Source organism: Malaclemys terrapin, chromosome 25, assembly GCF_027887155.1.
Source record: "Malaclemys terrapin pileata isolate rMalTer1 chromosome 25, rMalTer1.hap1, whole genome shotgun sequence".
Lineage (NCBI taxonomy): Eukaryota > Metazoa > Chordata > Testudines > Emydidae > Malaclemys > Malaclemys terrapin.
In genome coordinates this window covers 5,333,087-5,345,432 of record NC_071529.1, presented here as the reverse complement: position 1 = coordinate 5,345,432, position 12,346 = coordinate 5,333,087, and the positions used below count along the sequence as shown (strand labels likewise).

Genomic DNA, 12,346 nt, shown 5'->3' with positions numbered 1-12,346 from the left:
AGACAACTGCAACGGAGTGACTTGAACAGAAAGAAGAAACTGGCTAGTCAATGATGCAAATATCCCTCACTGTTCTCTTGGGCTGGCCAGCCATAGGGAATATGCTGCGTGGAGTGTGTGCTGCCAAGATGGAGCATACTGCGTGGTCACAGAGCATGGATTTACAGAAAAGGGATCTGTTTTAACAGGCTACAAATGCCTAGAAAATGCCCCAGTTTAGAGACGTGAAAAATGAGCTGTGTTTTGGAGTGGAGAGATTAGCCATAGTGGCTCAAATCTGCATCCAAAGCGATAGCAGAGCTGCAAGGCAGGCAGGGAGCCCCAGTTGCCCCTATTGAGGTCAGGACAGGCGGTGGTGGCTGAAAGCTCCTTCAATCAAGGTCAAATGTTAAGGGGATCTGCCTCACTCCAGAGCAGAGCGAGGGCGAAGGGCAGCTGGGGAATCTCTCTCGCTGGTGATATTACAAGCTAGACTGGATGCCCGGCTATCAGGACTGGCTTATGGAGAAAGGTGTCAAGCCTTCCGTGCTGCTGAGGGTTGGACAGAGGCCCCATCGCTAGTCCTGCCCTCCCCAAAGAGGCTGAGGATTTCAAGGAAGCCTGAGGGAGTTCATTGCCCAGCCGACTCCTGTGAAGACCCCGGCCATTGTCATCAGTGATCATTTCCCAAGGTTGCGCACGGCACTGTACAAAAGGCAAACATTGCAGCAGGCCGTCTCCTGGTGCACTGACAGCCCAGGAGAATCCAATCTGATTCCTTACATGTGGGGCCTGCGGTAGAAGAGGCCTTTGGGAGGGATTGGGCTGAAGAAAGGATGGGAGCCTGTGGACTGGGAAGTGGCTCGTGGCTGCGGGGCTGCATGGATGACAGTGGGGGAAAGGAAACAGGCTTTGAGACTGCCATGGCAGTGAAGGAATATCATAAAAAGACAAGATCTGAACTGCGAAAGGGGAGGACATGAAGTTTAAATTCAGTCCAGTGAGCAAGTGTAACACTAACAGACTCTGCTTGTTGGTGAGCGGGATAGAACGAGGGCTCTCTAGAGCTTAGTGCATGAGCCACTACTTCATGAGCTGAAAGCCAACCAGCTGTTAGCTAAGGCTGTACAGCCGACTGGAATGGTTCCCTAGGGAGATGGTGGAATCTCCTTCCTTGGAGGTTTTTAAGGTCAGGCTTGACAAAGCCCTGGCTGGGATGATTTAGTTGGGGTTGGTCCTGCTTTGAGCAGGAGGTTGGACTAGATGACCTCCTGAGGTCCCTTCCAACCCTGATCTTCTATGATTTAACTCTCCCTCTAAGTGGTCTCGGGGCCACTAGATGGGACAGAACAACACCTCCAGGAGGTGTGTGGGTTACATACTTCTCCTTGCTGAGAAAGTGCGTCCCGAACTTCAGAGACTTCCCAGTTGAAATGCCAGACAAGCCCCCACTTGTAACACCGACAGCCCGGTTGGTGGCGGGTGGGATAGAACCTCTGGAGCTTGGTGAGCTAAAAGCCCGACAGAACACCACACCCAGGAGGTGTGTGGGTTACACCAGCAGAGACTAAATCTCAATGTCTCTCCGTTGGCGCCAGCTATCCTATAAACCCTGTCCAGAATCCGAGAACATGCAGCTGGAACTGGGACTTCCCCCAGAGGGATGGCAAGTTGCAGACTAAGAGCGCCAAGCAGCTGTCTTCATTCGGGGGCCACCGGCTCCTTGCATCTGGGGCCCCCATCTCCAGCACTTCGGCTCCGCACTGGAGAGCTGCTGGCGAGCACTCAGCTCCTGTCAGGGCCGGTGGCTCGAAAAGCCCCCGTCTCACCAGCTCTAAGCAGCGTCAGGGACGGAGGAGTGCTGTCAGCCCTGCTTGCAATGGAACAGCAGAGAGTCACGAGGGGCCGGCGTGTGCTCCAAACATACGTGGCCCACAGAGGTTTGTTGTGCTGCTCCTGGCTGCCTTCATCTTTACTGCAGAGCCAGCCTGCTGATTACAGGTCCCAGCATGCTGTGCGCCTTCTTGGTCAGCCTGGGGGAGGCTATTCTGAGTTATCTAGTCAGAGACATTCATTAAGGAGCTTGTGTCTCCGTGTTAGGCCTGAACGAAGCCCACAGGAGAGGCGCTGCAACGGGAAACGTTCAGGAGAGTCCGCGGGGGGGGGGGGGAGGAGGGGTTTACACACCATGTGCTCCTGGCACGCTGCTGTCGGGTCTCATTGCACGAGGGGCAAGTATCAGAGTCAGGGCCCAAGCGCTTGCATTGCAGACTCAGAGCCAGGCTGCCAGGAGACTGGGCACAGACCCAGCAAGGGAAGGGGCACAAGGTGTCCGGGGGGTGTCAGAATGCCTGGACCTGAGCCTTCCCCTGGCCCTGGAAGGCCCCTTACGCAGATCTGCCAGGTCTGCAGCCGAGAGCAGAGTGAATCTCAATCCGCCCCCGGCGTTGGGAAGCTGTGAGTTTTAAAGGCACTTGGTGTCACTTTCTGAGCTCAGCCCTACCCTGTATTGGATGCTGGGCCCAGAGGCCCAGAGAGGCTAAGTGACTCACCCAAGGTCACACAAGAGATCTGTGGCAGAGCAGGGAAGTAGTCCCAGGTGCCTGGCGTCCTACCCCACAGCCTTAACCATAGGGCTGCTCTTCCCCTCTGCTCCTGGACCTAGTTTAACTTGAGCACTTAACCAGCTCACCCTCTGGGCATGTTGCCATGTGCTCCTGTCCCTGCTACATACACCCTCCTTTCCCTACTCAGCTTGCTGAATCCTGCTGCCCGTCCTTGGACGGAGCAGCACCTGTCTCTGAAACAAGCCAGCGGGCTATAACGCACCACTGATGGTTAAGCGGGAACGATTTCAATGCAAGTGGCTACTAAAGCGGCCATTGATTTCCAGGACGGCTATTCACAGAGTGGAGAAGGCTACTGAAAAGTCACACGGCGGTGGCACCCGAGCATGGCGATCTCTGGTGGCATGCAGCACTGATGTTGTGAGGAGGCAAATTCATTTAAGTAGCATTAGTGGTACAAGTCCGCTGGAGTAAAGGTGGCAGAATTGGGCTTTTCGATTCTAATCAGTTCAAGCCAGGGACTGCGCTTACTTTGTATATGCCCAGCGCTGTGCACAATGTGGCCGTGACCCCGACTGGGGACGCTGGGTGCTACAACTCCACAAATAATCATTTATCCCTCAGGCAATATAGCTGTGGTTTGTCCTCGATAGCAATTTACAGGTGAGAACTTAGTTACAAGAAGGCTCCCCATTGGCCGCCGAGCGCAGCAGAAGCATGCGTAAGAGAGGAGCAAAAAACGGAAATGCAGGTTTCCGATTGCAAACAATGACTCTCTTCCATGGGCATGCGCGAAGTTATGCCAGTTAAATGCCAGGACATATGTTGTTTCACTGATTAAACAAAAAGCTGTTCCGATATTTTAGTGACAGGCGGAGAATACTTTAGTAAAATAGTGGAATTTTTTGACCATTTTAGTAAACTAGTTTTTAACATATGCAAATATTTTAGTGAAATAGTTTCTGAACATATGCCTTTTTCAAACATCCGGGATATTTTAGTCTCATGCAGTTTGGGACAGTCAAATGACATTTTCCAAAGCACCTAAATCATAAGAGCTAGCACTTAGATCGTGCTTTTAAGCAGAAGATCTCAAAGCACTCAAAGTCCTTATGTTATAGGTGTGGAAACTGAGGCACAAAGCGACAACGTGAATTGCTCAAGGTCACCCAGGACTCCAGTTGCAGAGTTGGGAATAGAACCTAGGTGTCCTGACTTCTAGTGCAGTGCTGTAGCCACTCAGTCAGACTACCTTCCTTGGCTTTGGCATATATGGCTTATTGATTTTCAATCAGCCTTTGGCCCCTGACTTGCTTAGGGACTTTTTAAACAATCCCACTTTAAGGCCTGGTCTATGCTAAAAAGTTCAGTTGGCCCAGGTACATGAAAAATCCACACTGCTGCAAGATGTAGTTAAGCCAACCTAAGCCCCCGGTATAGACAGCGCTAGCTTGGTGAACAAATTCTTCCATCAACCTAGGTCCTGCCTCTTGGGGAAGTGGCTTATGAACACCAGTGGGAGAACCCACCCGGTCAGCACAGGTGGTGTCCACTCTGAAGCACGACAGCTGCCGGGCTACGGCTGTGCTACTGTAACATAGATTCATAGATTATAGGACTGGAAGGGACCTCGAGAGGTCATCGAGTCCAGTCCCCTGCCCGCATGGCAGGACCAAATACTGCCTAGACCATCCCTAATAGACATTTATCTAACCTACTCTTAAATATCTCCAGAGAGTATCATCTCAAGAGTAGACAAGCCTTACGTGTTATTAAAGAGGTAGTGATGCATTTGCAGTGTAAGGTAGGCAGTTCTACTGACAGAGTCCCTTCTGAGCAGCCATTCATATTGGGTGGCATTATTTTGCAATAAAATATAATGAAAAATACGAGCATAAAACTCATACGGGCTTTGGAGTTCAAACAGACTCTGCTCCCTGGTTTATATCTCAATCTGTGCACACACAGAATTTGATTAAAATCCAACAAGCCAGTGTCTCTTTTGGATTCTTTGATCGGAAGGTAATAAGAATTCTCTCAAATAAAGTTTCTGGTGTGTGTGTGGGGGGGGGGGTCCATTCATAGAAACCGGAGAATATTTTTCTCTTGCCAAGTTTTTTTCTTTTGGCAAACATTGATTTCTTGGTGTTATGAATAGAAATGACACTTTATTCCGTGAGGTTTCTGCACAGTCGCACTGCACATCCCAAGCGTGTTATACGCTGAGGTCATCTGGAAGAAGTGTTAGAGATGAGCAACCTTCATTGACAAAGGTCTTGTTTACACAGGGGAAATTGACCTGCAGAACTCGTCCAGAATCACCATTATGGAATAGCTATTCTGGTATAATTTAGCTATCCTGGAATACTCCCTTGTATGAACACTCTATCCCAGAATAAACGCTGCTCTGGAATAGTTATTACCGGTCAATTTCCCCTTGTAGAGAAGTCCCTATATTCTGGGGTTAGGACCCTAGAGATATTCTGGGGTTAGGATCCTTCACATAACACAAGAACCAGGGGGTCACCAATGAAATTAACAGGCAGCAGGTTTAAAACAAACCAAAGGATGTACTTCTTCTTACAACACACAGTCAACCTGTGGAACTCATTGCCAGGGGATGTTGTGAAGGCCAAAAGTATAATTGGGTTAAAAAAAAAACCTAGATAAGTTCATGGAGGATAGGTCCATCAATGGCCATTAGCCAAGATGATCAGGGAGGCAACCCCATGCTCTGGATGTTTCTAAACCTCTGACTGCCAGAATCTGGGACTGAATGATAGGGTGGCTCACTCAATAAATTGCCTCTAAAGTTTCAGGCACCAGCTGCTGTCAGATGACAGGATGCTGGGATAGATGGCCCACGGTCTGACCCAGTGCGGCCGTTCTCATGTTTTTATGCAGATAGGTTATTCCATAATAGTCCACTTAGGGAGGTTCTTGCACTTGCCTTTGAAGCACCTGCTACTGGCAGTCAGAGAATTAGACCGACTGCTGGTCTGATCCCGAGTGGCAATTCCCACGCTCCTGCCAAAGTATCTTTGCCCATCCACCAGCATCCTCCCGGCGTTCATGGCCTCTCTGGAAATAGGCCTTCTTGCTAGAGCTCAGGAAACGTTTGGGATGTTTTTTCAGGGAAGAGTTTGGATGAAAACATGATGTCAGAATTTTTCAACAACACGTTTCGGGTTCGCCTGGAAAGCCCAACATTCTGTGGTTTTCAGCAACTGAAAAATTTCAGCTGGACGGGCAAAAATGGGAGGGGTTTACTGAAAAATTTTTCACCCGGCCAACCGAGATTTTTCAATAACCCGAAAAATGTCACTAGGAACAGCCATTTTCCACTGGCATTTCTGCTTCGACAGTATAGCTGTCTTCCATCAGAAAACGTCCTCCTCTTCGGCCCATTGCAGCTCCCATCCATAGAAACAGGGCTTGTGGTCTCACCTGGAGCCAATCCTGCTGGGAGGGCCTGGTGCCAGCCCGTGGTCCCAGGAGCTGCAGTGGAGATCGATCTGGCCTTCCACATTCACATGGAGACGTCAAGCTGCCACCAGGCCCTTTAGGGAGTGGGGAAGATCCCAGAGGCGTCTTAGAGAATGAGTGGTTGTCCTGGCTGGCTGGGTGCTGCTACTGCTCAGGGCGGAGAGCTGTGACTGGCTGTTCCTACCTAAAGTAACCAAGTCTGTCTCTCTTTCAGCTGATCAAGGAAAGATTGTTAGACCTGCTTGGCAAGGAGGAGGAGGAGGGGAGCCATGACGAAAACGTGGTAAGGATCCCCATCACTACCATCACCGGGGGACTCAATACTACGGGAAGGCAGCATGGCCAACCCCACCACCCATTCAATTGCAACAGCTTCAGTTGATCAAGAGATGGCTCTAAAAATCATGAGGTTATTTTTGAATTGGGGAGGGGGGTCTTTTGAATTGCTTTCTGCTTTTTGAGCATTTGTGGGGGGGGGAGGTGTCCCATTTTCCATCTTCTCTTTGAAATCCTGAGGACTAGAACCTCACTTTAAAAAAAAAGGAATGAAAGCTGAGATTCCCAGCCAGGGCCTTAAGAAAAACACCACACAGTGCAAGACATGCGATAAAATCTTCAGAGTTGTCAAGAGCGAATGTGTAGAAAGTTCAAGCAAGGTAGACAGGTCAGGTTTGGATAAGAGAGATGAAACTAAAGAAAAACTGCCCATTCTTCCACAAAGCATTCACTCCGACCAATGGGATACTCTGGAAAGGACTTTCTGAGCAGAGCTCTTTCAAACACAAGCAAACAATTTTGTTCAAAATGGCAAACTTGTTTCTGTTTCACGGGGTTTGAAATTGTCTATTTTTTTTCATGCAATTTTCCTGCAATTTTAACTGGCATTTTTCTCAAAACGTTATCCCCCAAAAACGTTGTCTGGCTGAAAACTGAGTGCTCAGTACCTGCTTTTTCTATGAGGCGTTTGGAAATGATTTCTATAAACATGGCAATCAATTGTCAATACAAATATTAATAAAAACGATCATGGGAAATATTGCCGAAAATGGACAATTTCAATCCTGTCGACAACTTTTTGAAAAAAAGTTTCAGTGATTTTTTTTGGCGGGGGGGTGTTCTGGGTTTGGGGGGGGGGGATTTTTTTGGGGTTGGGGAGGCATTTTTCAGCTACAACAAAAAATGGAATCGTGTGCAAAACCAAACTGAAGCTCTATTTTGGAGACAGCTTTCCAGCCCACCCTTAGCAGGCCCTTCCCCTCTGTGCCCACAGTGCAGGCCTTTTAGATGGCTATGGCCCAGATCCTCAAAGGTATTTAGGCACCTAACTCCCATTGATTTCAGTGGGAATTAAGCACTTGAATACATGGACCGAAGTCCCTGTTAAATGGAGGCTCATGTCTGAAAAGGTGGGTCTCCTTATAACAGCTCTGCCCAGCCTCCAATCCAGGCCCTGGATGTCTCTATGGAGTGCAACAAAGCACTTTTCAGCCCTCTTGCTGATTTAAGGGTTGCCATGTGGTCCTCTGCTTCTGGGAAGTCTCAGCAGCCTGGATGGGGAAGGGGAGGAGAAGCAGGACCAAACCAACCCGTTTGGAAGCTGACCCTTTCCAGTAGCTCCCTGGGGTTCTCTAACGCTCAGCGCATCCCCAGTCCCTGGAGAATCCAGGGAAGCATTGAGTAAGGCAAGACCAGGCACATGCAAGCTCTGGAACTCACCTCCTTGCTCAAATTACTTGCCAGCTCTGTCCGTCCCAGCAGCAGGACCAAAGGAAGAGCTGGGGGGACTCCTGGGCTGACCTTCTCCCCACAACGTGGGCCCCACGCTGGCACTGTCCATTCAAATCATTCACGTTGATCTGGAATTTCCCACGTAATGTTTTTCTTCAGTGGAAAATGCGGTTTCTGCAAAATTGAAATGTTCCACTGGAAGAATTTCCAGTTTTGCTAAAATAATGAAAAATAAATAAAAATAACCCATCCTGGACCTCATTCATTCACCCGCATTTAATGGCAAAACCGGGGGGGGGGGGGAAATTGGCCATTTGGAAAACGTTTCGGTTTTTCACACAACACAACATCTCCGTTGGAAAGGAAACAGAATGGAAACGTTTTGCTTTGAAATTTCCCATCCGCAAATCGGGCATTTTGCCCCAAATGACTGAACCCCATTTTTTCCACTGGGAAAATATTTTGGTCCTAAAATTGCCGCCCGCTCTGCTGGTAAGGGAAAGCCCCAAATGCTGGTTCCGTGCAGCCCCGTGCGGAAGCTGTGTGTGTATGCGATGCTGCGTGTCCCTGATGCTGAGTGAAGAGAAGGGGTGGGACCAATGGAGAGATTGGTGCCAGGGGCACTCTGGACTGGGGATATTTCACTAGATGGGGGAAGTGAGGGGAAATGGAAGGTTCTGCTCTGCCACCCTGCACTACAAAGCACAATGTGAGGCTGCCCCCCAGCCCCGCCCTGCCTCCCCGCTGTTACCCACTGCCTCTAAGGGTCTGGCTACCTTGCACTGTAACATGGGCCCAGACTCAGGTTTGAGCCAAACCCCACCTCCGTCTACACAGAACTCAGTCTGACACGGGTGGGGCACCCCTCTGGACTCAGACTCATGGGCCCTGCTTGGGGGGGGTGCAAGGGGTCAGAGCCCGAGTCTGGCGGAAATGCGAGTCCACGCGTGGATACAGCTGAAGCCGCAGATCCGAGCCAGCAGGGCTGCGTAGTGCAGTGTGGACGCGTTAGCACGGCTGTGAGACCAGGGTCCAGTGACTGTAAACCCAGGGTCACAACGCCATGCGGACGCTCAAGCGTGGGTTTGGAAACACCAAGTCCACAAGCCCCAGGTTTAAAGGCAGTGTAGACATACCCCAAATTCCAGCCTGAAGGATCTGGCACTCCCATGGGGCAGGCTTCGCCATCCCACCTCTGGGGTGACAGGCTTTGTCCAGCCCTCGCTGAGCTGTATCAGTTGTGGGGCATGACCCAGGTTGAGAGAGCTGGGGGGTTGGCTGGGCTGACCCACCTGCCAGCGGCGTAGATGGCAGCCCCGTCACACCGCTGGCATGCCCGCTCTCAGGATAAGCACGGCGCTTTGCAGCCCCCTATCAGCTGGGAGCCCAAGCAGAGGGCTGTCAAAAGACAGAAGTGTATTGTTACCCTTGGCCACCACTTAGCCAAGCTAGCATCCCACTGCCGCCCAACGGGGCTGGGTAGGTGACCATTCCAGGTACGCCCAGGCAAAACACACCTGCCATGCTGCTGCCCGGGAGGTGGGGCAGCCCGAATTCAAAAGCCAACCCCTGGCAGCACGAGGGCTGAGACCCCCTGTGGTAACCCTGTCGCTCTCCTCCCTCAGAGCACTTGCGACCCCATGCCAAATCATTCCGAAACCATCAGCCACACTGTGAACGTGCCCCTGCAGACGACCCTGGGAACGCTGGAGGAAATTGCCTGCTGACACCTCCCCGCCAGCGCCGGAGTGCCAAGACCGACCGAAAGGAGACTGCACAGGAAAGCAGGGACCAAGCTCAGGTTTGCACCGGGGGAAAAGGAAGAAAATCGCTATGCATTAAAAAAAAATAATATATATCTATATATAACTGTATATATATTATACATCTCTGCCAAAACCAAGCGAGCGGCGCCTTGGACTTGACTTGCGTCGTCCTTTCCTGTGGGGGGGCTCGTCTTCGGGATCTGAAGACACACTCGTTTTTGAACTGTACAGACCAACACAGAAACTAACAAAGCCACCATTTCATATACTGCCGACTGTATAAAGCACTTGCATGCCGATACTTTTTATGGCAATATATTCCTAGCTGTCTTTCTAAGCTCTGTTCCTCTGTACAGGCTCTGATTTCACTACCAAGAAGGAATTTTGCGGGCCCATCCGTCCCCGAAATCGCCGTTAATTAGGCTGTATTAGAATAAAGAAACAAACAAACGTGCAGCTCTTGGACTCTCCTTACCTCCTTGTTCTTCGTGTCAGTTTGCTAGGCCAGGTCCCCCAAAGGCTAAGCCGTGCTGCAGCCGGGCCTGGCGGAGATACCGTCACCTACAGGGGAGCGGCCCAGGGACCGCAGTCTGACTCCCTGACCTGGATGGCTCTTGGATGACCACACCCGTGGCTACTGTGTCGTGCTCCTGGGTCTGTAACGCAGCTTGTACAGTCTGGTTTGGGGGGGTGCGGGCAGGAGCGGGCGTGGGGATTATTTTTCATTCCTTTCCGTTGTGCGTTTTCCTCGTTCTCCTGACTGATATTAAAGCTGGTCTTGTGGAAACGGCCAGACTGTGTCATTCCTGCTTTGCCTCCTGACTCGCTCACCACCGCTCCGGCCTCAGGGCGGACAGAGCAGACGGGATGCCCCCTCAATTGGCTGTTTTAGTGGGAGGGTCCCCTGCATTTGGCCCTGCTGCTCTTCCCTGGTGGGTAGCGAAAGGGGGCAGCTGGACTCATCCTCCACTGCCTACCCATCGGCTGATAACAGGCGGCCAATCCAGCCTCTTCGTGCTCCATCAAACAGGGGGGCAGGGCCTTGTGCTTCTCCAGTTTGTGGGCACATTGGGGATTAGCCAGCACCCTACACCCTGTCCCCTTCCTGTGTCATCTCCAGGGTGGGCTTTGTTCTTCCCCAAAGCTGGGAGCAGAGCACCCCCTTCGTTCGGCCCCCGCAGCTGCTCCCCCACCCTGGTGCATCAGGCAACATCACTAGGACATCAAGAGCCCAACCCAGTGGATTGGGACCAGAGCTCTCCTGGGGCTGTTGGTGTTGTTCCCAACCCGCGAAGCCACACACACGTTCCCACACAAGCCCCGTGGCTTCCCTCCCAACAAGCCCCAGCCCCGCTATGAGATTGCCCGGCCCTGCCCTAGCACAGAGTCTAGTCTGTCAGTGCCACTGCACGAAAGCCACTTGGAGTCTCCATGTCACCCTCCCAACACCCCGCTGCTAGTCAGCTGCTCTGAAGCGTCTCTCGGATTCAGACTCCCAGAAGCCCTTGCCTGGCTATGATTCTCTTTGCAGAGGAGCTGGAAGCTGATCCCCACTGTGGTCTCCCGTGTCCCCCTCGTGTATCATAGAAACAGAATCTCAGGGTTGGAAGGGACCTCAGGAGGTATCTAGTCCAACCCCCTGCTCAAAGCAGGACCAATCCCCAGCTAAATCAGGCTGTAACCTTCCAGAACACAGCCCAAACCTCCAGACAGCCACGGCGGCTCCTCCCAACACTGCCTTGCAATAGACTTGAGATGCCGGCAGTAAATAATGCACTTGACTGGACCTCCAGCTCCCCTCAAAGCCCCAGCAGGGTCCTTTTTTGGGCAGCCAAATGCCGTGAGTAGAACAAATGAGACGTATGTCCGCGCACAGCAGTATGACGGGCCAGCTCCTCGACTGGTGGGGATCAGCACACCTCAGTTGGCTTCTACGAGTTTATAGCAACTTACACCGGTTGGGGATCTGACCCTACCGGCTTCCCTGGGTCTCAGTCAGGGCCACCCCTTGGACCGCACCGGCATTGGGGGTATTTAGTGGGTATTTAACTAGTTCTACTCAACTCCAAAGAGTTTTACCATTTCCTAGAAAGTGCGAAATTCCATCCCTCTCCCCCACCCCCGCTGCACTTAGATCGGGGAGCAGCGTAAATTCTGGCCTCACTGCATTTCCGGTGCATATGGATTATGGGGGTGCAGCCTAAAGTTTTCGCTAACAATCCCCACCAGCCGAGAAGGTGCCTCCCAGAACACCCAGCAGCCGGAGCTGTTCTCTCTGGAAAGGCCTGTGTTGTCTGTTTCACAGTCCCCTGTTTCTGCGAGCCCTACGCCCACCTCTGTCTGGCCAGCTCTTGTTTTGTACGTGAATGACGCGGCCGCCAGTCAGTCTTGTTTGTTAGTGCCCATGCGTTCGAAGGGAACCGTGTACCTTGTCAAAATGATACCGTGTGCTACAGCTTTACACCAATAAAGAGAAACAAACGTGAGTTTCACAGAGATCTGAGCTTGGCTGTTTTTATGAGCCCGGACAAGCGGGACTTGGGACAGAACGCCTGGGCTGGGTTTGTCTCTATTAGCTGTGACAGCAGGGACCTGGGCAGTGCTGGGAAGTGTATGAACCAAGTGACTGATTGTGCAGCACGTTAAGGAATAATGGCCGTTTATCACCACTTTGCAAAGCACCCGCCCCAAGCCAGAGAAAGGACGGTACCTAGCAGTGTTCCCTCGCATTTGTCCCATACATGTGCACAATGCATTTTGTTATGTGCCCCAATATGGACGTGATGTGTCACCTAATAAAATTCATGTGGCGGGGGTGGG

At 51.4% G+C, this 12,346-nt stretch overlaps 1 protein-coding gene across 1 annotated transcript in view; it reads left to right on the top strand.

The window, feature by feature from the left end:
• Nucleotides 1-12,022, top strand: part of LOC128829279 (acid-sensing ion channel 2-like) — a 357,293-nt gene extending 345,271 nt beyond the window's left edge. The window contains exons 9-10 of the mRNA XM_054014616.1: nucleotides 6,247-6,315; nucleotides 9,386-12,022. Of these exons, the coding sequence (XP_053870591.1) occupies nucleotides 6,247-6,315; nucleotides 9,386-9,487 (171 nt within the window). The 3' untranslated portion in view covers nucleotides 9,488-12,022. The remainder of the gene's footprint in view (nucleotides 1-6,246; nucleotides 6,316-9,385) is intronic.
• Nucleotides 12,023-12,346: the final 324 nt, after the last annotated feature.